The 26,741-nt window shown below is 43.3% G+C and overlaps 1 protein-coding gene across 1 annotated transcript in view; it reads left to right on the top strand.

Annotated features, from left to right (window-relative positions):
• Nucleotides 1-12,455, top strand: part of SLC38A4 (solute carrier family 38 member 4) — an 85,670-nt gene extending 73,215 nt beyond the window's left edge. Inside the window, exons 10-16 of the mRNA XM_083366463.1 lie at nucleotides 4,810-5,091; nucleotides 5,528-5,607; nucleotides 7,536-7,636; nucleotides 8,077-8,201; nucleotides 9,496-9,640; nucleotides 12,089-12,186; nucleotides 12,267-12,455. Of these exons, the coding sequence (XP_083222589.1) occupies nucleotides 4,810-5,091; nucleotides 5,528-5,607; nucleotides 7,536-7,636; nucleotides 8,077-8,201; nucleotides 9,496-9,640; nucleotides 12,089-12,186; nucleotides 12,267-12,368 (933 nt within the window). The 3' untranslated portion in view covers nucleotides 12,369-12,455. The remainder of the gene's footprint in view (nucleotides 1-4,809; nucleotides 5,092-5,527; nucleotides 5,608-7,535; nucleotides 7,637-8,076; nucleotides 8,202-9,495; nucleotides 9,641-12,088; nucleotides 12,187-12,266) is intronic.
• Nucleotides 12,456-26,741: the final 14,286 nt, after the last annotated feature.

Here is a 26,741-nt window from a genome sequence, read left to right as displayed (position 1 = left end):
TTCCTGGGTCACCGCATTTCTCCTGAGGGCATCGCCATGGAGCCGAGTAAGGTTGAGTCTTTGCAGAGTTGGCAACCCCCGCGTCGCGTGAAGGATGTTCAGCGACTTCTTGGGTTCGCCAACTATTACCGAACTTTCATCCCTGGGTTTGCTGTCTTGACAGCCCCCCTCACCCGGCTCCTGCAGAAGAAGACTCGGTTCCAGTGGAACGCTCCAGAACAACAGGCTTTCCAGACTTTGAAGGAAGCCTTCATGAAGGAGCCCATCTTGAAGCATCCTGACCCGCAATGGCCGTTTGTTGTGGAGGCAGACGCCTCCGACATTGCCATTGGGGCCGTGTTACTCCAGGCAACGACGCCCAGCGGTACCCTCTTCTCTTGCGCGTACCATTCATGAAAACTGAACCCTTCGGAGCGCAATTATACAATCTGGGAGAAGGAGCTGCTGGCCATCAAAGTGGCATTCGAGGCCTGGAGGCATCATCTGGATGGAGCGCGGCATCAAATCGAGGTCCGGACGGACCATAAGAATTTGGAAAGCCTGCAGACCGCTTGGAATTTGAACCAATGCCAGATCCGGTGGTCTCTTTTCTTTGCGAGGTTTGACTTCCGGGTTCGGTACATACCTAGCGGGCACAATCAAAGAGCGGATGCTCTGTCCAGGAAGCCTGAATATTCCCGAGTGGAAGACAAGCTTCTGCCCAGGACAGTGATCCCCGTCGAGTCTTGCTGCGGTGCGGGAGCCAGTAGATATACGGGCTTGGATCCAGGAGGCACAGCAGCAGGAGGTGTGGGTGGCTCAGAGGAAGGAGGAGGCGGGGCCAGATTCTCCTTGGACGGTCACGGATGGACTCTTGTATTATTGTGACCGGCTCTACATTCCGGGAGGGCCACTCAGGGGACTCATCCTCAGCCAGTGTCACGATAACCCGGCGGTGGGGCATTTTGGCCTGTTCAAGACCCTGAACCTGGTCTCCCGTACCTTCTGGTGGCCCCGAGTCCGACACGACATCCAGTCCTATGTTACCTCCTGTATCCCATGCAGGCAGGCCAAGTCAGCGACAGGGGCCCCGCCTGGATTACTGCAGCCCTTGCCGACATCCAAAAGACCCTGGGGGGCTGTGTCCATGGACTTTCTGACGGATTTACCCCCATCCTCTGGTTTTACGACTGTATGTGGTGGTGGACATGCTGACCAAGATGGCGCACTTCATCCCCTGTCGCGGCTTACCATCAGCCCGCGCCACTAGTCGTATGTTCATTCAGCAGGTGTTTCGGCTGCACGGCCTCCCTGATAGAGTCGTCTCTGATAGGGGGGCCCAGTTTACAGCCCGCTTCTGGCAGGAGTTGATGCATGTGTTGGATATCAAGATTTGCCTCTCGTCCGCGCATCATCCTCAAACTGACGGGGGAACCGAGAAGGTCATCGGTATCCTGGAACAATATCTGCGCTGCTACATCAATCTGCAGCAAAACAATTGGGTGGACTATCTGGCCATAGCTGAGTTTGCATTTAACAATTCGCAGCACACCTCCACACAGATGACACCGTTCTTGGCCAATGTGGGATGTTTTTCCCCCTTTCTCCCGTGGACTCACTGGAGCCGGCAGCGAACAACTTCATGGCAGAATTATAGGCGATCCATCGATTGGTGCGACGTCAGTTAGAGAAGGCCAAGGCCGATTACAAAAGGTTTGCTGATCGGTCAAGACGGGATACGCCTCCACTATCGGTGGGAGATCGGGTCTGCACCAGGAACCTACCGTCAACACGGCCGGTGAGAAAGTTAGATCACTGATATTTAGGACCGTTCCCAGTCGAGGCTGTCATCAATCCAGTCGCCTATCGCTTAACTCTGCCACGTTCCCTGCGCGTGCACCCAGTCTTTCATCGGTCTCTGTTGGTCCCCGAGCAACCGGCCTGTCCACTCCGCCGAGCGGAACCTCCCCCATCAGGACCTCGTGATGGAGGCAGCACCCCTGATTATGAGGTCGCCAGCATCAGGGATTCCCATTGGCTGAAAGGTCGTTTCCAGTACCTGATTAAATGGAAAGGTTACGGACCAGAGGACTTCACCTGGGAAGACGCGACCGCCATTCATGCCCCTGCGTTGGTGACCGCTTTTCATGAACAATTTCCATCCCGACCGCATCCGGATGAGCAGACCTGGGGGAAGGGCCCTGCGGTGTGGGATAGTGTTGTGATTCAGGGTCAGCCTGTGGATTCGGCAGTTGGGTCGGATGACTCAGAGGAGGAGGAGGGGGGGTGTTGAAGACCTTGCTGAGGGGGTTGAAGATCTTGCTGATGAGAGCCGTCAGCCAGGCCCCTCCCACTTGGTCACCACGGAGACCCAGCTGTGTGAGCCTGACAGCATGAATGAAGATGACCCACAGCTGGCCCTGTTCAAGGACGCCCGACGCAGGAGGCAGTCAATTAGGAGTAAACAGAGGAAGGCAATGGGGCTTCTCGGAAGGAGGCAGAGAGAAGCCACGCCCTGAACTCTATATAAGGGGAATGTGTGGGGAGGGCTGGTTTGCTGAAGGCAACCGCTTGGATAGTTCATGTTTCTTAAGGCTCCGGTTTCTTGGTTTGTCTTGTTCCGTTTGTTTTTGTGGTAATAAATTTGGCAGGCGTAATTCCAGCCTCTTGCCTTCTTGTAAAAGGGGTTGTCCCTGCCTTTTCTGCAGGGCCAGTAGCAGGCTGGTACAGAACACGTGCCTTCCTCCAAACAGGAATAGATTCAAATGCAGACAGAGTTTAAGTTAGAAAGGACAGTGGAAGATAGTAAAAAGAAAAGTATGTAGCACTTATTCCAGCTGATTGGTGCTTCTTCTGGGGTCAGCAGAAGCACCGGGATCAGCGCCAAGCTCCAGCTGGAGCCTGGCGCTGATCCCGGCACTTTCACTGAGCCCTGACAGCCCTGCAGGTCCAGCCATCTCTCGCTCAGGCTTCTGCAGTGCTACCACTGGTTCAGCTCATTCCCCTCCCCTGCTACCACTTTTCTAGGATGGTCACATACCACCTGCCAGGTGCCAATGTACCACAGGTGGTACCCATAGATAGCACCCAATGTTCAAGTCTGTCAAGATCCTTCTGTATCTTAAGCCTATCTTCTGGACTGTTGGCTATTCCTGCCAGCTTGGTGTCATCTGCAAATTTGATGAGTTCCCCATCTATCTCCTCATCCAAATCATTGATGAAGATGTTGAAGAGCACTGGGCCCAGAAAAGAGCTACACACTTCCCTCCATGTAGATGCAGTTCCATTGAGGACCACATGCTGAGTACAGCCAGTCAGCCAGCTATGAATCCATCTGGTGGCGATGCTGTTTAACCCACATTTTTCTATCTTATCAAGTAGTAGGTTATGGTCTACTTTATCAAATGCCTTTCTGAAGTTCAAGTAAATTATATCCACAATATTCCTCTGGTCCACTAATTTTGTCACCTGGTCAAAGAATGTAATAAGATTTGTCTGGCATGATCTGTTTTTGACAAACCCACATTGGCTTTTGGTAATAACTTTGTTTGCCTCTAGGTGTTCGCTGATTTGTTGCTTAATTATCTTTTCCAGAATCTTCCCTGGTATTGAGGTCAGGCTGATAGGTCTGTAGTTTCCTGGATCCATTTTTCTCCCCTTTTTTGAAGATGGAAACTACATCAGCTCTTTTCCAGTCCTCTGGTAGTTCCCCAGTGCTCCAGGATCTTCAAACGATATTTAAGATATGAAAGATATTTAAGATATTGAAAGATTGAAGCACTGATTTTTCTCAATCCAATTTATACTCTTTCTGTCCCCAAATATTAAAGCACCCTAAATTTAGCCATCTCCTCCTCTAATGCCAAAATGATCTCTTATAATCTTCTGACAATATTGGGAGGTCAAGATGTGATCCTTATATCTCAATTACCATCTAACTATGGAATATTATGTAGCAGCAATACTAATAATATCTTGAGAAGTAACAGATTAGGTTGCAAATTTTAACATGTTATACATATTTCTGTTTTTATCAACAATAAACCAAATAAGTCTAGGGAAATCTGTATAGGATTTAGAATTCTGTATAGGTCGGCAGTTTGGCGGGTCGAATCCCGAGTGCCGCATAACAGAGTGAGCGCCTGTTACTCGTCCCAGCTTCTGCCCACCTAGCAGTTCGAAAGCACGTAAAAATGCAAGTAGAAAAATAGGGACCACTGTGGTGGGAAGGTAACAGTGTTCCATGCGCCTTTGGCGTCTAGTCATGCCGGCCACATGACCACAGAGACGTCCTCGGACAAGCGCTGGCTCTTCGGCTTTGAAATGGAGATGAGCACCGGCCTCTAGAGTCGGAAACGACTAGCATGCATGTGCGGGGGAACCTTTACCTTTACCTTTTTATAGGATTTAGATTTCTGTATAGAAACCTGCAAAGAATTATTTTGTCTTAGTTACTAATATCCGGGCTGATTTTTATTTATTGCATTATTTCTCAGAATTGAAGTATCTCTGCAATTGTAAATTTTTAAATACACATTAAAAGGTATACTATATAAACTTTAAAAATAGAGATCATTTCTGGTAATATCCAATGGCTACATTCTTTAAAACATGTTTACTGTATATTAATGGGATGATATTCTAGCCACATAATAGTCCAAATCAAATTCTGGCACCACATTATATGGAAATGTACTTGTTATGTTTTACTTTTCTGGCAATGCAATGTTGAAATGTAACTTCTGTGAAAATGGTAGTTCCAATGCTTTATAATGAGATCCAGTGCTTTCTGTGATGAATTAATACTTGTATTTTCTTATAATAATTTAGGTAATCTACAAGAAATCCCAAATACCCTGTCCTCTCCTAGTCTTGGATAATAAAGTTGGCAACTGGTCCTACAATGATACTGCAGTTCCGCTACATGTAGTGACGTTACCAAATGATTCTGCTAATTTGGAATTAAATTTGATGATGGACAACACTAACAAACAATATGCTTCAGTTTTTGAAAAAACCAAAGCGAAACTACATCATAATGGAGTAGAATATGAAGCCCATGGAGAAGACAATGACAAATGCCAAGCCAAGTATTTTGTGTTTAACTCACGGGTAAGGGCCTGTTATCATTTATTTGATAGAAAATAACCTCTGTAAATGTTGACCTTCTCCATTAAAGAGTGCAATCTGGAAGTTTTAAATATGTAAACTATGCTGGTCACTGGTGCAACCTGAATAGTGGCCATACCTTGCTGCATCATGGTTAAAAGTATATAGAAGCAATAGTCCCATAATCAATCTTGTCCTCCTTCTCCTACTTTCTAAATTTATACATAAGATATGTTTGAGCCACTTGCTTCCAAAATAGATCACTGCCTACCACATTCTTGGTCTAACTTTCTTCATCTGGGATTCTGCCTTGGTCAGAGCTTTAATAGTACCAATAACAAACCCTTACAATGTTCAGAAAATTGAATTCAGGTTGCCCAGGAAGAAACAAGTCCAGCATTAACCAGAGCTGAAATCCTTGTTTGTTTGTTTTTTTCAGACTGCTTATACAATACCAATTCTGGCATTTGCATTTGTATGTCACCCAGAAGTATTACCTATATACAGTGAACTTAAAAAGTAAGACTACTCACAGAGTTCCTCTGACTTTTTTATTTCATAAAAGACTGAAATTTTTCCATAGCAAAATATTACTATTTATTATTTCTGTTTCACTTTTCTTTGGTTTACTGTTAATTTCTCTTTTTATGTTTCCATTTCACATTGGGACATCTGAGAATGCAATATACATTTAAAAATGGACAGAGAATTAGTTCTGTGGTCACAGCTACCATTTTGACTTTTTTTTACCCTTCCAAGGAGACTCCTATTCACATTCTTAATGCAGTACCCACTATATTTTAGGTTTTGCTCAATATGTTTTGTACTGTAATAGTAACTTACTGTTTGATTAGCATACAGGCAGTCTTTGGGTTAAGATCAAACTTACAGACAATCCATATTGATGAACAGGCTGCATATTACTAAAAATGGCAGACAGCCTTCTTCTTTGTCACATTGACAAACCATTGAAGCTGTGCAATATTTTCATGAACTGCTGAAGCTGAACATTTCTATATACATCCTGTTTTCAGTGGTTCATGAAAATATTGCATTTATTCTTAACCCAGGATTACCTTTATCACATCAGGGGAAGATAAACTTTCTTTGGGACATTGGTAACACTTCTATTTTGGGATGTATTCAAAGCTAGTCTGACCATGAAGCAAAAGGTCTTGAATGACAATAACATAATCACACCCTCAAACATTTCAGCCAAATTTGTCAGTTATTTCTGTAATGTATTGGCCACAACTGTTGATATCACTTGCTTAATGTGTGACCTTAATTGCTGTATTTAAGTGTAGGATTGCTTAACAGTTTCTGTTACTGCAACCCAGACTGACTGTCTCCAAGCTGATAATTATGTTTGGGGTGGGAAACTGTTACTTTAAACCTATTGGTTGCCGTATAGAGGTGAACGGTATATATAACTGTTCAGCAGCCTCTAGGGCTGCTTCTGTTATGAGTTAATAAACATGCTTGTTGTTTCAACACTCTGCCTCGTCAATGCCTAACCGAACTAAGAACATAACAATTTCTTCCTACTGTATGCCAAACTTACATTTATCTCATTTTTCAACTGGGCTTTCTAAGCAAAACTATTTTCTCAGTTATGGCATAGGATATTACCCCTTTGCCAACAATGAAGTACTTGAGGGAATTTTACCATTTTTTTGCTTAATCTCAACAACAAAATAAATTTCAATTATTATTATACTATTACAGTATTAACATTTCTAATCATTCATTAACCAGAGTTCTCTTGAGCCATCTCCTTAAAAAGGGCAAGTATAATCTCCAGATGTTTATTTTTTAAATGACGTGAATAAATGAAGTGATATAGAGTAAATGATTCAGGAAGAGAGAAAAACAGGATGATGTAGGGAAATTTAAAGTTGTGAAATCTTAAGAATTCATTCCCACTTCACATACTTCCTAAAGTTCCTTTAGGCATGATATAAATCTGGTATAGGTTTGATAAGCAAATGAAGCCACTTACTGTACTCAACACATGACAGCTAAAAGAGGGGTCCTTGGTATTCTCTGAGTTTGATTGTTTTCTTGCAGATGTTTCATTACCCAAACTCAGTAACATCAGTGCTAGTACTAGGTGTAGCACTGATGATGTTACCTAGTTTGGGTAATGAAATGTCTACAGAAAAACAACCAAGCTCAGAGAGCACCAAGGACTCCTCATTTCAACCCTGAGCTTCAAATATTCTCCTTTATTAGAGCTGAAAGAGCCACAAGGTAACCATCTCTCTCTCTCTCTCTCTCTCTCTCTCTCTCTCTCTCTCTCTCTCTCTCTCTCTCTCTCTCTCTCTCTCTCTCTCTCTCTCTCTCTTTCTTTCTCTCTCTCTCTCTCTCTCACACACACACACACAAAGCTACATGAATAAATAAATCTACTAGAAATTAACTGTGCATTGGTGTATTCTTCTCAGCCGATCTCAAAAACGGATGCAAAATGTTTCCAATGTCTCCATCATGGGAATGCTCATCATGTACCTTCTTGCTGCCCTTTTTGGCTATCTTACTTTCTATGGTGAGTTTAAGCTGATTCAAAATGTTCAACATATCTGTTCAAGTTTCATATTATTCAGAATCTGTTCCCTTGTAATAGCTATTTCCCTTCACTGGGTTGATTTTTTTAAAATCAGCTTTAGTTTGCTATTTATAAAAATAATTGTGCACAGTAAGGAAATTTACTTTGAGCATTTTAGGATATCAAATTCATATGCTAAGATCAAGGTTTATTATTGTTTGATTGTCTTCTACTAGAGTTTAAGCACTGGAGATGATTCCCTAAACCAAGGACAGATAACTGAATTCTGCCCAACTGCCCTAATGATGACCATATTGCAAATTAGTCTCCACGTAGGGATTTTTGCTGTTTGCTAATTCCAAACTGTTCAGTCTGAAGGTGCACCAAGTAATGATGAAGTTGCTTGAGAAAACTAATAGAGAATGTTCTTTTTTCATCAGGTGAAGTAGAAGATGAGTTGCTTCATACATATAGGAAAGTTTACAACTTTGATACTCTGCTCTTGATGGTTCGCCTTGCAGTTCTTGTGGCTGTGACTCTAACCGTACCAATAGTTCTATTCCCAGTAAGTCATTTTAAGCAAACTTTAAGCAGCTCATCCATGACTGTGCTCTTTTCCTCCACTTTTGTAATTCAGTTCAAGAAATTCAAATATAAAATAGGTCTGTTTTTTAATTTTTAATGACAATGTGACATGACATTAAAAATAATACAGAATATTACAGACAAGAAAGGTAAATTTAAGCAGTTAAGGGGGACATTTTAGATTTAAAAAATTACTTCAGGAATTGTATTAATGATCTTGATCTATTAAAGAAAATGTTCCAATCACTAAAGAACTCAGAATTCAGAGTTCCAGTTGAATATGATAGCCAGCTATGGCCTCTTCCAAGATACTCCATTCTGAAAAAGACATAAAGAACATACACTAAGCATTATGTAACCATAAGCACATTATCTTCTCTTACATGTGGAAATTCTTCTACTGTTGTGTTTTCCCCCTAAAATCTGTTTAGGGAAACATATTTTGTTATTATTTAAGGGTGCTACTAACTAAAATCAGCTTTCAGTCTTAAATACTGTTTATAGAAAAAATGCTTGCAGAAAAAATTATAACCTAAAGGAGCAGTCTCCAGGTTAGTAAAATCAGTGAGAAAATAGCTACTGATTCATTGGTGTGTTGTTGTTTTTTTACAAACTCCATTCTGATGCTATTTTTTGATGTTTGGCATCTCTACTTAAGACTTCCTCCCCCCCCCCCTTTTAACGAGTCAAGCAACTTCACCATAATGTTGACCACTGGAGCTGCTATTAACCTTTTACCTAGTAATTATCCCCACATCTACATAGCAGCTATAGAAATGCTGTTCAGGCTTGATATATTTGCTGAACAGGCCAAACAGAATCATATATCCACATTTATTTTTCCAGAGGTCTCTTGTAGATGAAATGATAGAGTGAAATTATATTTAATAGACATATAGAAGAAGCAAAAGTCTTTGCTTTATTAAAACCTATAAAACTGATTACTGCAACTATAAAATGAATATACTGAAATGTTTGCTTATGAATAAGAGATGTCCTTTATGGATTTCACTGGTAACCATGCTGACATCCTTTTCCAAGTCAGGTTCCAATATCTTTTTTAATAAGTAGAACTAATAATTAGAACTTATTTTTGATATCTTCATATTATAACATTAGATATTCTGCATCAAAATATGTTTTTATTTATAAAACATGAGATAAAAAGGGCAAGTTTACAAAGATGAAAAGTGGCAAAGGTAAAACATTTCTTGCTACAAAATGTTTAAAGGGTATAATAAAACTAAAATATGCTGATTTATGTTTTTTTATAGATTCGTACATCTCTTACCACAGTCATGTTCCCCAGAAGACCTTTCAGTTGGATAAGACACTTCCTCATTGCTATTGTTATTCTTATATTTAATAATCTTTTAGTCATCTTTGTCCCTACTATTAAAGACATCTTTGGATTCATAGGTATGAATGCTTTCTCTTGCTCTCATTGTTTTAAATAAAGAATATTAACATAGCAACATGTTCATTTTTGCCAAATCTCCTTTCTCTAACCTGGTATTTGGATAATATGGATTTAGAATTCCCTGCCAAATTATTGTGGAATCTGAGAAGTTGTTTTTTCAGTAGAAGGGAATACTTTTAGCTTGGGGTTGAACTGTAGGATCCTTGGCGCACTCAGAGCTTGGTTATTTTCTTGCAGATGTTTCATTACCAAACTAGTAATATCATCAGTGTGAAAGCATGAAGCTCAGAAAGCTGTTTTTTATACAGAAAGGTAGATGAGATTTCATCTTCCCATCCTGCTATACTTGTGAGATGAATGTCAACAACTTTAAAATGGCAGCCACATTATTTGACCAAAGCCCCACCCATTTGTTCATGCATCACAGTGCAACAGTGCAACACCTAGAAAGGAACAATTCTTCAATTGTACAGTCAAGGTCTTCATTTTTTCCATTCACCCCTATGGCCACCCAGGCTTCTGTTCCTTACAAGAATTAGAAACTTTTCATATAATTATTATTGCATAGAGGAGGTGAAACATCCCCCTCTTGTTCAGATGCCAATCCAGGGACCTCACACAAAATTTCACATAAGATTGGGTCAATCTTTTTCTAGTATCACACGTGATAAGTTTTTTAAAAATAGATGAAGCATCTTCTTTCTCTCCTGTTCCAGCTATTCTCATTTCCTATATAAAAATGAGATCTCAGTAAGTACTGTCTTTGTTAAATATGACCTGATGTCTAGATCTTCTAGAATCTAGATTTTTAGATTCCAGGATGAAGCCTTTTTATTATTTCCACAATTGATCAGGTTTTTGGATAGTAATGGAATAATTTGGGGGGAAGAATGAGAAGTCCTAATCTGCTCTAGATCAGACATTTCAAACTTGCGACATCATGTGACATCGCGCAACATGTCAGGATAGTTTTGCCATTGCCAGCAATGGGGTGGGCACGGCTTCTGCGTGACACATTTGGCCCATGGGCTAGATTATAAGACCAAAAGACTGCCTGATTAAAATAATTATCAGTTCTATTCTTCTTTTCTAGCACATCATTTCTAAAGTTTAAAAATGTTCATTCTTGTATTCTAATTCATCATTGCATTTTGGCTTTGGTATTTGTAGGCATTGTTATTTTTCTGTCATTATAGTCTGCTTTGGGAAATAATTGTTAAAAAGCAGACTACAATTTTGAACAAATAGCAATTCACAAGAAAATATGTAAATCTGGAATTTTCTCCATTGTAGAAATATTTCTAATAGAAAAATAGACCTATAAATACATTCGTAGAAATGTCAGATATTGTTATAGAAATATTGTATATTTTTAATTTCAGGCAATATAATTTACTGGATAGCTGATAATGTAATATTAAAAATGCATGTTCAGAAAACACTAATTTTAGCTTGGTTCAATCAGACTGGAGCAACAACTATAACATTGAAAATTCAAATTTAATACTAGGTCTCCTTTGCTACAGAGGTGCAGTTATTTCTTACCCAGCATTTGAGAAGAAATGTTCAAAGGTTCTAATTTAAATGAAATGGAGGAAGGTTGAATGCAAGCATTTATTACAGAGCTGGAATGCCTCTTGTCAGGCTTCACCCCAGAGCAGTGGCGTAGCGTGGGTTGTCAGCACCCGGGGCAAGGCAAGTAATTTGCACACACACCCCTCCACAGTGGGCGGCGACCCGGCGGCTCGGATCAGATTTGCACAGCCAGCACTGCAGTGAGAGAGAATGAGTGAGCCAGGCAGGGGCAGAGAGCTGCGAGTGCAAGCGCCCCCCCCCAGATGTTGTGCCCGGTGCGGCCGGCCCCCCTTGCACCCCCCACACTACGCCACTGCCCCAGAGGTTGGCAAGCAATAAATCTCACCAAACAATGAACCATCTAGTTGAGAATAGGCTTTCTTGGTAAGAAATATTCAAATAGATCAGATAAAATAGACTTTATTACAGATAACAATTAAGACACATGCACACAATAATTTATCTTCTGATATGCAAATAAGACAAAATGTTTAAATACTACCAAGCTTCACAGCAGTGTTTCTCAATCTCAGCAACTTTAAGATGTGTGGATTTTACTCCCAGAATTCCCCAGCCAACACTAAAGTTGCTGAGATTGAAAAACACTGCTGCAAACTTTAAAGTCTTAGATTTTAGAATCAATGGAGAATTGATGGCTTGCTTGGTAGTGCTGGATGACTGATATACTTATATAGTAGTCAACTTTAACTTATGAGTGCTGGTTGCCACCTAACTAGATTCAGCATAACTTCTATGAAAGTATATATATTGCAATGTTACTTTGGAGAGAAATTAACATTAATAATATTTTTTTAAAATTCCCTTAGCTCACTTTCATTTCCCAAACATTAAGACTATGTTTCCTATTTTAGGTGCCTCTGCTGCAACAATGCTGATTTTTATTTTACCTGCTGCATTTTACCTTCGAATTGTCAGGAAAGAGCCTTTGAGGTCACCTCAAAAGATTGGAGTGAGTCATCCAGATTTTTTCAATTATTGAGCTATGTTTTAGCTCTTCCTATTAATTAATCATTTTTGCTATACTTACAGGCCCTGATTTTCCTCATTGTTGGCATAATCTTTATGTTTGGGAGCATAATACTAATTCTCTTGGATTGGATTTACAACTCTTCACATTCCGATCAGCATTAATTTGGAAGGAAATTGCAAGTGTTTGTTTTTCTTTGCCACCGAAGTGGTTGAATTTCATTAACCATATGCAAGCAAACAAACAAAAGACTTTTGTTTGTTAGAGAAGACATTACTTCTAGTCAATAACGGCAAGATTCCAAAGACTTCGTTAATACCACTAGATGGACCTTAGGTGGAATAAATCCCCCTTCGGTAAGGGATGGTTATTTATTCATTATCACCTATGTCCATTTTTTTGGACCAGGACAGAATAAAAATGTGATTCGTGAAGATGCTTGGATCTAATTATGTATATAGTACCCACAAAAACTGTTACTTTAGTTTTGATAACTACTATTTCTGGAAACTAGAAAGCAATGTAGCCATTTGAAAATTATGCTGATATTTTTAACAAGCTTTTGAGTTTATTCTATATTGTATCCAATTCTGAGAAAAAGAGGTTGGAATATTTATAAGTTGTCCAGAAATGGAGATTATCTGATTGCCAAATAAAAAATCAAAAAATCATGTATATATGTACAGTGCATATAATGTATATACATAAAGAAATATGAAACTATTATTTGAAATGACTAACAATAACATTAATAAGCACACTCAAAACAGGATATAAAAACAGCATCGATTTTTGAAAGTATTTCACTTACACATCAATAAATTCTATTAATTATAGGACTATCTATTAAGGAAAGTGAGCAAATCTGATAAATTCTTTATTAACTAACTTTTAATAATATTATTTATTACAAAAATTGCTGATGGGGGCTCAAAAAGGCCCCCTTTCTCTACAGCTGTGGGTTATAGAAAGTATTCAGGCCAATGGATAGTTATCAATGACAATCAGAATTCTCCAATTTATGGAACTGTACTCAAAAGATAAATTAAATCTTAGCCAGCCAGAGCTATTCCTATTTTTACTGCTACCAAAATACACTTTTTATTACTTGTATTATGTTGTCAAAAATTAACACTCTCTGTCCCACCAAAAAACTTAAAACTTCTTATAGTGAGAGTTTCTCTGCATCTGGTGGCTAATAGATTAATCTTCAATATGATGTCAATAATTACATAATAAGGTTGTCTAACTGTGACAACTGAAATGGGCTCAGATGCAGAGAGAGGCTAGTACTAGTGGGATTCCTATGACAAGTACATATAACATGTATCAAACTGATCCTGCACGTGTAATTTGTTTTGATCTTAATTATTTAACAAACTGGAACTTGGTTTGTAATTTGTCTTCCGCAGTAGTTCAAATAGATTTAACAAAATCAAATAGAATTTGAAAGCACACCAGCTAGTATTGTTGTTCAATGCAGTTGTATCTGATAATATAGACAGTATAGCACATTGTAAGCATTGATATATTTGTTCTATATAAATATGTATGTACATAATATTATTCTTTATCAAATTCCTGTACGGTTTAATGCTTTGATTTTTATATATAAGTTTGGGTAGTTGTTGCTTTAATATTCCCAAGTGTGATACTACTTAGATGCAGCAATGTTTCAATAAGCTATAAAAGCTTCATTTCTCAATACGTTGTTAGAAATTTCTGAAAAGGCCAGAATAATACCTAAATAAAATGGAACTCAAATGGAAATGAAATAAACTGAAAAATCAAATGTCTCTAAAATAAATGATAATAAAATTAAAGGATGCAAGATTGACATTTATTGATCTGTTGTACAAAGTGACATATTATTCCAAACTACATAAACTATACCTGTAATTCGGTTTCAGGGTTCACATTTATTTTCCACACCTATTGTGTGGCTGATTGTGACTTCAGTCAAGAGTGACATATTTTCTAGATACTCTGATGTGAAAAACAGAAGCATTTACAGTATTAATCCCTGTTAGATATTTTATACAGATAAATAAATTACTGAGATTTTTTTACTGTTGCACTGTCTTTTTCAAGACCAAACCAATCTCTTTCAAAGGTTTGTTATATTTCAAAGTATTTGATCCTCTAAATTCAATTTCCTTTATTTATTTATTTTTTGAATTTAGAGGATCATGTGCTTTGAAATAAAGGAAATTGAATGGTGTGTTAAATGTGGTTGGTAGGCATTCAGCAAGCTAAGCATAATTTTCGAGAAAAACCTCGAGTTATAGAATCGATGCTCAGGGCATTTACCCTACTGAGTCTAAAATCAAAGGAATTAAATTGGCTCCAGCTCCAAAAAATAAGGCAGAGTTACAAGCCTTTTGGGGGTTAATTATTTTTACCACACATTCCTGCCACATAAGGCTGCCATAGCTGAACCTTTGCACAGGTTACTGGACAAAAAAACACCTTGGGCATGGAAGGAGGTTCATGTCAAGAGTTTTGACAACCTCGAACAGTTACTGTCAAGTGGCTCCACAGTAATGCATTTTATCGAAAACAAACCCATCTGCTTAGCTTGTGATGCATCACCATATGGAGTAGGCACTGTAATAAGCCATGTGGAAGCAAATGGGGAACAGAAACCCATTGCATACTACTCCAGAACCTTATCCAGGGCACAAATTGATAAAGAAGCATTGGCAATAGTAGCAGGTGTTAAAATATGGAAGACACTTTACCATCTTCACATACTGGTTTATCGGCAGGAAGGACAAGGGAGACGCGTCTTCAGTAACAGGTTGTTTATTCAGTTAGCCCGGACAAGAGAACAGGGAAAAACATGCCTTATATAGGCAGCTGTCAAACGGGACAGCAAATCAGCTGGGCGCGTTTTCCCGCCAAGAACAGGGGGCCAATCGGTCAGCTGTTAGGGCAGAATCTCCCCAGAGACAGCGCTAGCGCGTTAGTTAGGCAGGGGAATCCCGTCAGCTGGTTTTGGCGCGCGGCCGGCGTTTTGACAGCTCGCCGCCGCTACTGCGCATGCGCTAACTTTGACAGCTTGCGGCGGCCGCCGGGGGCCTGCCGCGGTTTTGACAGTTCAGTCGGTAATGCGCATGCGCGCCGTTTGACAGCTGTCAAACGGCCGCGTGTGCTTGTAGGCCGCGTGGGCGGCTGCGCACATGTAGTCTTTTGACAGCTGTCAGTGCGGCCGCGTAAAAAGCAGCCTATGACAGCTGTCATTGTGTTTTAATATAATGCACCCCTTTCCCCCCCCCCTTGAACTGAACACACAACTTGGAGTAACTTTCAACTGGTGTTGGAACTGTTCGGCGAACTTCCGGCCCATTCGAAATCCGCTAAGTATGCTGGTGGCCTCTTCTGACGAGTGGATCTGCGGGGTGCAGGTGCTTCTATGGTTTCGGGGGCTTCTACGGGGGGAATGGGCGGAGGGTCTGTGTGGCTCGGGATTTCTTCTGGGTAGTCGGTGCTGGGGGGTTCCCAATTTCCATCCGCCACTTCTGGCGTGGAGGAGTTGGGGGGTGACCGGGGGCGAAGCTGGTCTGCGTGCCTCCTAAATGTGAGTCCCCCGCCCGCATTAATGGTGTAAGACAGGGGGCCGGTTTGATCGAGAACCACCCCCTGGGTCCATTTATCCCTTCCCCCATAATTTCGGGCCCAGACATTTTGTCCCTTAGAAAATGTTTTGAGTGGCAAGTTGTTGGTTTTTTCAGCCGCTGGCCTGTCTGGGTGCAGTCTATCGAGTCGAGTGACCAGTCGGCGACCCCATCTTAGTTCTGCTGGAGATTTGCCGGTGGTGGACACGGGAGTGGTGTGGTGAGCGAGGAGGAAGCGGGCGAGTCGACGGTGCCAGTTTCCGACGATCATTCTGCGCAGAGTCTTTGGTGGTCTTCACCATGACCTCTGCGAGGCCATTACTGGACGGGTGGAACGGAGCCGATGTTGCGTGTCTAATACAGTTCCTCCTCGCGAAGATCTGGAAGTCACGGGAGGTAAATTGAGGCCCGTTGTCAGTGATTATGACATCTGGTAGACCGTGGGTGGCAAAAACTCCCCTTAATGCTTGAATGGTGGCCTCTGATGTGGTGCTTGAAACCGGGAGAACCTCCAGCCATTTAGAGTAACTATCTACAATAATTAAAAAGGTTTGTCCCTGGAACGGTCCTGCGTAATCGAGGTGGATGCGGGACCAAGGATTGGAAGTGGTTTCCCATTTGTGAACTGGGGCGTGTGGAGGGGAGGGTCTGGTTTGCTGGCAGAGATAGCAGCCGGCTACATGCTGCTCAATGTCCCTGTCTAAGGATGGCCACCAGATATAGCTGCGTGCCAGGGCCTTCATTTTTGAAATGCCAGGGTGGCCCTCATGTAGTGTTTGGAGAACTCTTGCTCTGTGGCATGAAGGGATTATTACTCTGCAGCCCCAAAGGATGCAGCCTAAATGTGTTGAAAGCTCTTGTCTTTTTGCAAAATAAGGTTGGATGGGGGGTGAGGGGCAGGTTGATTGCCAACGTGATGTGACCCATGAGAGTACCCTGCTGAGGGTGGGGTCCCTGGTTGTGGCAAGTGCGATGTCTTTAGCTGTTACTGGGCATTCTGTGAGTTCTTGTATGGCCAGGACTTGGCTGGCTGGGGCTGGATCAGGGTCTATTTGGGGCAGTGGGAGCCTGCTAAGGCCGTCTGCGTGGGACATTTCCTTTCCAGGCTTGTAGATTAACTGATAAGAGTAGGCAGAGAGGAATGTCGTCCAGCGAAGCATTCGCGGGGATAAAATTTGCGGGGTCTGGCGGTCCCATGTGAATATGCCCAGGAGAGGTTTGTGATCTGTATAGATTGTAAAAGGTCTGCCGTAGAGGTAATCGTGGAATTTTTTAATTCCAGCTACAATAGCCAGGGCTTCCTTATCTATTTGCGCGTAATTGCGCTCGGTTTTTGAAAGTGTCCTCGAGTAGTATGCGATTGGGGCTTGCGTGCCATCGTTAAGGGAGTGGCTGAGGACTGCCCCGATGCCATAAGGTGAAGCATCGCAGGCGATGCATAGAGGTTTGGTTTCGTTGTAGTGCGATATGGTTGTATCGCTGGAAAGTAATTGCTTTAGCTGTTTGAAGCTGTCATTATGAAGTGGGGTCCACTTCCAGGGGGCCCCTTTGTCCAGGAGTCTATGAAGGGGTTCTGCTATTGTGGCTTTTCCGGGCAGAAATGAATGGTAAAAATTTAGGAGCCCTAGGAATGCCTGGAGCTCCGTTTTATTTTTAGGGGGGGGTGCGGCTTGTATTGCTTGTATTTTTGCATTGGTGGGGTGAATGCCTTTGCCGTCTATTTTGTACCCCAGGAACTCTGCGGAGGGTACTCCGATTGAGCACTTCTCACGTTTTAATTTTAAGCCAGCTGCGCGGAATCTTGAGAGGACTTCGTGCAGCCTGGTTGCTAGGGAGTGGGAGGAGTCGCCCGCGATGAGGACGTCATCAAAATACGGGCAGACTCCGGGGATGCCTTTGAGAGTGCGCTCCATGACTTCCTGGAATATTCCAGGTGCTACGGAGATGCCAAATTGGAGGCGGTTCACTTTGAACGCCCCTCTGTGCGTCACTATGGTTTGGGCTTCTGCGGTTTCCCTGGTTACAGGGAGTTGCAGGAAGGCATGTGCCAAGTCTAATTTGGCAAAAATGGAGCCCGACCCTATTTCTGAAAGAACATCTCTTACTGACGGGACTGGGTACGCATGCGGGTTGAGTGCGCGGTTGAGGGTCGCTTTATAGTCCGCGCAGATTCTGACGTCACCATTGGGTTTGACAGGTGTCACTATGGGGGTTTCCCAAGTTCCGCTGTCAGTGGGTTCTAGGACTCCTAGTTTGAGCAAGCGGTCTAATTCCCTGTCTATTTTTGGTTTTAGGGCGAAGGGAACTTTCCTGGCTTTTATTCTAATTGGTCCGACCTCCGGTTTGAACTTGAGGTCGATGGGGGGGCCATTGTATTTGCCCAGTGAGCCGTCAAACACATCCGCAAATTTTTTGCAGATATTTTCTAAAGAATTGGTTTGGATGCGGTTTGTCCCTTCGAGGCGAATGCCTAATGCCTCAAACCAATCTAATCCTATTAAGCTAGTTCTTGGTTGCTTGGTTATTTGGGCTGTTAAGTGGCCTGAGAATTTTTTAAAATCGACTTTCAGGACGGCTTGTCCCTTTAAATCTATTTGCACCCCTTGAAAATCTGCCAGCAAGACCCTGGAGGGTTGGATTGGAATGCGGTGATTTGTTTTGTTGGCTATCTTCTGGAGGGTGTCCCCTGACAGGATGGAAACGGAGGATCCTGAGTCGACCTCCATTTCACAGGGGATTCCCTGTATTTTGACCCACGTTCTAACCTTGGCTCTGGGGATGTTGTTAGCGGGAGTTTTTGTTAGGGAGCATACGGACCCTATAACCCTTGGTTGAGGGCGGGGAGGCACTGTCCTACCTGCGGGGATCTCGTCAAGGTCGTGGAGGGTCTCCCGGTTTAGGCTGCGACATGCTGATCGGATGTGGCCGGTCTTGCCACAGCCGTGGCACTTCGCGTTCCTAAACCTGCAGGTGGCTCTGGCATGGCTTCCGCCGCAACTTGCACACTTTGCCCTGGCGTTGGTCTGCGGCTTCTTCGTGTTGGGGCCCGATTGTCGGTCTTGGTTGCGGCTCCTTTCCCGGCCGGCGGTCATCCGGTTGAAGCGGGAGAGGATCGCATCGACCCCGGATTCGGGCTCTGACGGCCCTTGGTCGAGCTCCCTGGCCTGATGGACAGAGTTGCCTGAGTTTTCGCCAAACGTCTCGGTTTCGTCGCGATGGCTGTCTTCGAACGCCATTATCTCCAGCGTGAGGTCTGCGAGGTCCATTGTGGGCTTTGCCACAAGCTTCCTCTGCAGACGCGTGTTCTGGAGACCGGCGATAACTTGATCGCGGATCCGGTCCTCCAGGTCGGGGAAATGGCATTTGCGGGTGGCGTGCCTGACGGTCGCGATGAAAGCGGTGGAGGTTTCACCCGGCTGCTGCTTCCGTCGGGCGAAAGAGAGCCGCCAATACAGTTCTGACCGCCTTGGCATGAAATGTTTGCTGAGGCGGTCCGTGAGCTCGGCATACGGAATGGTGGCGACCGGGTCCGGGCTGCAGAGGCCAACGGCGACATCGTAAACCGCTGGCCCGCTCAGGCATAGGAGCGCGGCGGCCTTGTGGCGGTCCTCCGTGATTTTATTCACAAGGAGGTATCCCTCGACCTGGCCCAAATGCGACTCCCAACCTTCGGGGTGCCGGACGTCGAACTCCCTTATGTGTCCTAGGTTTGCCATACCGGGTCCGCGGTACTTCGGGCACCTGGAAGGTTGGCTTGTCCGGTCGGTGACTTAGTTAGTGACTTCAGCGGTTGACCGGACAGCCACGCTCCCGGCCCGTGACTTCAGCTAGTACCGGGATCCCACCCTCGTCGCCAGGTGGTTTATCGGCAGGAAGGACAAGGGAGACGCGTCTTCAGTAACAGGTTGTTTATTCAGTTAGCCCGGACAAGAGAACAGGGAAAAACATGCCTTATATAGGCAGCTGTCAAACGGGACAGCAAATCAGCTGGGCGCGTTTTCCTGCCAAGAACAGGGGGCCAATCGGTCAGCTGTTAGGGCAGAATCTCCCCAGAGACAGCGCTAGCGCGTTAGTTACGCAGGGGAATCCCGTCAGCTGGTTTTGGCGCGCGGCCGGCATTTTGACAGCTCGCCGCCGCTACTGCGCATGCGCTAACTTTGACAGCTTGCGGCGGCCGCCGGGGGCCTGCCGCGGTTTTGACAGTTCAGTCGGTAATGCGCATGCGCACCGTTTGACAGCTGTCAAACGGCCGCGTGTGCTTGTAGGCCGCGTGGGCGGCTGCGCACATGTAGTCTTTTGACAGCTGTCAGTGCGGCCGCGTAAAAAGCGGCCTATGACAGCTGTCATTGTGTTTTAATATAATGCACATACCACAAACCATTGCTGGGACTATTTACAACAGACAGACAAACACCACAAATAATGTCCCCAAGGATGTTAAGATGGTCACTATTCCACTCTGCATATACGTACAAAATTGTCTACAGACCTGGAAAGGAGATGGGACATGCAGACACTTTAAGCAGATTGCCCTTACCAGTAATTGACCCTGATCCTGCACCAGTAGGCCAAGTCTTGGCCTTACAAGAACTCCCTGAATGCCCTCTCACGGCAAGGGATATTGCAGCTGGCACAGCCAGTGACGCTGTGCTCAGTAGAGTGGCATTGTTGGTACAATCCGGCTGGCAAGAAAAAAAAAACCTGGGCCACAATTTCAGGTGTACTTTGTGAGGAGGAATGAAATGTCCTCACACAAAGGATGTCTGTTATGGGGCAACAGAGTGATAGTGCCAGACAAACTCAGATGTAGAGTCTTAAAAGACCTACATGAGGATCACCCCGGAATTGTGCACATGAAAGCCCTTGCAAGGAGCTCCCTGTGGTGGCTGGGCCTGGACAAAGACATTGAGGAACAAGTAGCGGGATGCTACCAATGTCAAAGATCCAGACCTGAGCAATCACATGCTCCTGTGCATAGGTGGGAAACCACACACAACCTGTGGTCCAGGGTACACATAGATTATGCTGGGCCTTTTCAAGGGGAACTATTCTTAGTGGTTGTTGGATAGCTATTCTAGGTGGTTGGAGGTGGTGCCTGTAACAAGTATGATGTCTGCTAAGATCATACAGGTGCTGAGGGGGCTCTTTGCCACACATCGGTTACCTGATGTAATTGTATCTGATAATGGGCCTCAATTCACATCTGCCGAATTCCAGGATTTCCTCAAGACCAACTCGATTAGACACACAACGGCTGCACCGTTCCACCCATCCAGTAATGGCTTGGTTGAGAGAAATGTAAAATCAACGAAAGATGCACTGCGAAGAATCATTGCTGGTGATTGGCATCAGAGACTGGCGCAATTTTTATTTTTATTTTTATTTATTTTAATTGAATTTCTATACTGCCCTTCTCCCGAAGGACTCAGGGCGGTGTACAGGGCAATAAAAGCATTACATACAAAAGTTAAAAATAAGATTAAATTAATTAAGCCCTAACAATAAATAATTAAAAATACCCCAAACCATTAAACCAGGCCGGCCTGTTCAAATAAATAGGTTTTCAGATCAGGGCGGAAAGAGCGAAGGTCGGGAGCCATCCGGAGCTCAACTGGTAATTGATTCCAAAGGGCTGGTGTGCCCACAGAGAATGGTCTCCCCCTGGGGGCCGCAAGCTGACACTCTCTGACCGACGGCACCCTGAGAAGGCTCTCTCTGTGGGAGTGCACAGGACGAAGGGAAGATGATGCCGGCAGCAGGTGCTCCCGTAAGTAATCCGGACCCATGCCATTTAGGGCTTTATAGGTAATCACCAGCACCTTGAATCTCACCCAGAGGGCAACTGGAAGCCAATGCAGCTCGCGGAGCAGAGGTGTTACATGGGAGTATCGGGAGACCCCCATCACAACTCGCGCGGCCACATTCTGCACCAGCTGAAGCCTCCGAGTGGTCCTCAAGGGCAGCCCCATGTACAGAGCATTGCAGTAGTCTATACGAGAGGTCACAAGTGCATGAGTGACTGTACGCAAGGCATCCCAGTCCAGATAGGGTCACAACTGGCGCACCAGGCGAACCTGGGCAAAAGCCCCCCTAGTCACAGCTCCTACATGGTCTTCCAAACTGAGCTGTGAATCCAGGAGGACACCCAAGTTGTGGGCCCTATCTATGGGGGGTAACACCTTGCCCCCCCATGCTTAAAGATGGAATGGACTGAATTTCCCGAGATGCCGGAACGTACAACTACTCGGTCTTGTCGGGATTGAGCCGAAGCTCAACACACTACACCCTGTACAGTGATGGGTAAGAGCCCAGCCGAGCTGCGCTGGGGAAGAAGACTAATAACCAGATTGGACATACTACACCCAGACAGGGCGGCCGCAGAGGCAGAACAGCCCAACACAGCCAGGAAATTGTCTGTAGGTGATTTAGTGTGGGCCAGGAACTATGGGGTGGTGGATGAGAAGTGGATACAAGGGGTGGTGGTGGATAAATTAGGTCTGTTGTCATACATTGTTGAGGGGGAAGGGGGCCAGCAGGTCAGAAGACATATTGACCAGTTAAGGAAGTGGACTCCAGAGAACCTCCCACAACAACAAGAGGGTTATACACAGCAGCCAAAAGGGTCACCTATAGAACCACTACAGGATTTTTCAGATAGATGGCAACCATCACTCCCAGCAGCAGCAGCTAATCAAGTAGTGAAGCCAACAACATCCCAATCAAGGCCAGCAATGCCATCAGAAACAGACAGTAAAACTGTACCAGCAAAACGGCCTCAGCAGGAACTCACCACAGAGCTAACATGGGAGGAGGATCAGCCATTGGCCGGAGAGGTAACTCTTGAAAGTGGAAGCAACCAGGAAGGTACCCAGCCAGGACTCACAGAACCCTGGCATACCTCAAGGACTATGTGAGGCAGTGAAGGGGTAGTGGGTAGGAAGAGTAGTTTAGGAATGTTAAAAGTAGTAGTAGTCTCATTAGGGGGAAGGGGTGTTGTGTTACAACACCTTTGCCCAGCCATTGTCAATTACTGGATTTAATACAGACCACTCTCTTGATATTAATGAGGGATGAATAAGAGTCCTTGGGAAAAGTAATCATGCATAACTAACCATGTATAGTGGCATATCCCCCTTCATGGATTACTGCCTTGTCATGGCGAAGGGGCTTGTGTAATTCAATGAAGCTATGAGCTATGCCGTGCAGGGCCACCCAAGACAGAAAGGTCATAGCAGAGAGTTCTGACAAAACGTGATACACTGGAGAAGGAAATGGCAACCCACTCCAATATCTTTGCCATGAAAACCCTATGGACAGTACCAAAAGGCAAAATGATATGACACTGGAAGATGAGCCCCTCACGTCAGAAGCCAAAGCCAAAAGGATGCTCAGCTGTGGATGTGTCTGGTGGTGAAAGGAAAGTGATGCTGTAAAGATTTTTTCTCCATAGGAACCTGGAATATAAGATCCATGAATAAAGGAAAGCTGGATGTGGTCAAACAAGAGATGACAAGACTGAACATCGACATCTTAGGGATCAGCGAACTAAAATGGACAGGAATGGGTGAATTTAATTCAGATGACCATCAGGTATACTATTGCGGGCAAGAATCCCTCAGAAGAAATGGAGTAGCCTTCATAGTCAATAAAAGAGTAGGAAAAGCAATACTGGGATACAATCCCCAAAATGTCAGAATGATCTCAGTTCGAATCCAAGGCAAACCATTCAATATCACAGTAGTCCAAGTCTATGCCCCAACCACCAGTGCTGAAGAGGATGAAATTGACCAGTTCTATGAAGCCCTACAGCACCTTATAGAACTAACACCAAAAAATGATGTCCTTATCATCATGGGGGATTGGAATGCTAAAGTAGGAAGCCAAAAAATAACCGTAATAACAGGCAACTTTGGCCTTGGAGTACAAAATGAAGCAGGGCACAGGCTGATAGAATTTTGTCAAGAGAATACGATGGTCATAGCAAACACTCTTTTCCAACAACCCAAGAGACGGCTCTACCAATGGACATCACCAGACGGTCAACACAGAAATTAGATTGACTACATGCTCTGCAGCCAAAGATGGAGAAGCTCTATACAGTCAGTAAAAACAAGACCAGGAGCTGACTGTGGCTCAGACCATGAGCTCCTCATTGCAAAGTTTAGGCTTAAACTGAAGAAAGTCGGGAAAAGCACTAGGCCACTCAGGTATGAACTAAATCATATCTCTGACCAATATACAATAGAGGTGACAAATAGATCTAAAAAATTAGATCTGATAGACAGAGTGCCTGAAGAACTATGGACAGAGGTTCACAACATTGTACAACAGGTAACATCCAAAACCATCCCAAAGAAAAAGAAATGCAAGAAGGCAAAATGGCTGTCTGAGGAAGCTTTGCAAATAGCTGAGGAAAGGAGGGAAGCGAAAGGTTAAGGGAGAAAAAGAAAGATATGCCCAATTGAATGCAGAATTCCAGAGAATAGCTAGAAGAGATAAGAACGCCTTCTTAAATGAACAGTGCAAAGAAATATAAGAAAACAATAGAATAGGGAGGACCAGAGATCTTTTCAAGAAAATTGAACAGATAAAGGGAACATTTCATGCAAAAATGGGCATGATAAAGGACCAAAATGGCAGGGACCTAACAGAGGCAGAAGAGATTAAGAAGAGGGGGCAAAATAACACAGAAGAACTATACAAAAATGAGCTTAACATCCCTGATAATCACAATGAGGTGGTCACTGACCTCGAGCCAGACATCCTAGAATGTGAAGTGAAGTGGGCCTTAGAAAAACTGAGCAACAACAAAGCTAGTGGAGGTGACAGTATTTCAGCCTAGCTATTCAAAATCTTAAAAGATGATGCAGTAAAAGTGCTACACTCAATTTGCCAGCAAATTTGGAAAACTCAACAGTGGCCACAGGATTGGAAAAGATCAGTTTACATTCCAATTCCAAAGAAAGGCAGTGCCAAAGAATGTTCAAATTGCACTCATTTCTCATGCTAGTAAAGTCATGCTTAAAATCCTACAAGCTAGACTCCCGCAGTATGTGGATCAAGAACTACCAGAAGTACAGGCACGATTTCTTTTTTTTATTATTGAAAAGTTTTACAATACATTTTTTAAATAGAAAAAACTCCCTCCTCCCCCTCCCCTCTCCCCAACCCTCCCCTCCCCCCTCCCTGACTTCCCAGAGCTGAATACTGGTTATAGACTTGCAAACATAAGCTAAAATATGGTAACAACAAAAATAAAACATTAAATTCTATCACGCTTTAACTCTCCATAGTCATAATTATATTACTAACAAATAACAAATAACTAATAATACATCATATAAAACCACTACTTATTCAAATGCTAAATGAAACTTTTTAGTCCCATATTTATTCTGAATATATTCAATCCATCTTCTCCATTTTTATTGAAAAGTTTTAAAATACAATTTTCCTTTGAAAAACCCCCCTTCCCCCTCCCTCCTCCCCTCCCTACCTCCCCCCTATCTCCCCCCCTCCCCCTCTCCCTCCTCCCTCCCCTGCCTCCCCCCCTCTACTTCCCCTCCTCCCCCCCTCCCCCCCGACTTCCCAGAGCAAAATACAAGGTATATATCTAAAAAGCAATCATAAACAATCATATACTAACAATTATAAACTCTAAAATCCATCACTCTCTAGCTTATATAGAGTAAACCAATCCTTAACAATACTAAATATGTATAAAAAACTAAAATAAAAGAAAACTAGCATCATTCCCATCTATGTTCTTCCACAATTCACTATTACCTAGACATATTCTCACTTACACATCACAAGCACCTATCCCTATTAACCTCTCTAGCCAAAATAGGCTATAATAGATAGTTCTTACACAAATTAACCCGCATTAACCCACAAAACTTTCTTCCTCTTCCTCTGTAGTAAATTGTCCATTAATTCCAAATTGAACATTCTGTTACCAGACATATCATCCCAAAACTCTTAAAAACACAACTACCACTTGACTATAAGTATATTGTGGAAGTTCCATAGATTTCTACTGGTCTTATTTCTTTTTTGAGCGTTTTAAGGCAGCACGCGTCACCCTCTGTTCTCTAGGATCATCCAAAAGAGTTGCAGCTTGATCTCCTCCTGTACCCTTCTCGTCTATCTGTCCATCTTCATCCTCTTGATGTTCTCCTTCTCCAGATCCCTCTGCAGCTTCCAGAAGTGTTGATGGGGTTGCTTTTAAAACATTGTTGTAAAAATCATGCGCTTGCTTCACAGTACCCAAACAGTACCTTTTGCCATCATACATGAAGCTCAACCCAGCTGGGATCTCCCATCTGAACCTTATATCTCTTTGCTTGAGCTCTTGCACAAGAAATATAAAGTCCTTCCTTCTCTTTAAAATCTTTGGAGAAATTTCTTTTAGAACCAAAACTTCTTGACCAGCAATCACAACTTTAGTATCATAGGCAGCTTGTATAACTTCATCTCTAATTTCCCTTTTTACAAAATAAACCACCACATCTCTAGGCAACTTTCTCTGCTTAGCAATCCACGAATTCACACGAAACACTTTGTCCATGCCTTGTTTTATTTCAGATGCTGGATGGTTCAATACCCCCTCAAAAGCCTCAGAAACCAGCTGCTTTAAATCTTCCTTAATATTCTCTTTTAGGCCTCTAATTCTAACAGCAAACTGCATCTGGTAAAATTGAGCCAAACTCTGTTCGCTATCCATTTTGTCTTTTAAATCTTCAATTTCCAATACTTTTGCTTCTAATATAGCATTCCTTTGAGTCAAGTCTTCCACTTGATCATCCAGCACCTCCACACATTTAGCTACTTTATGCACTGAGGACAAAATGTCTACCTTCATCTCTCTAAGTTTCTGCTCCATCCTTTCTTCCATTCTCTGCTCCAATTTCTCCAATT

The sequence above is a fragment of the Vipera ursinii genome, assembly GCF_947247035.1.
Source record: "Vipera ursinii genome assembly, chromosome: 6".
NCBI lineage: Eukaryota > Metazoa > Chordata > Lepidosauria > Squamata > Viperidae > Vipera > Vipera ursinii.
The sequence above is the reverse complement of the archived record's forward strand: the minus strand, read 5'-3'. Positions and strand labels throughout refer to the sequence as shown.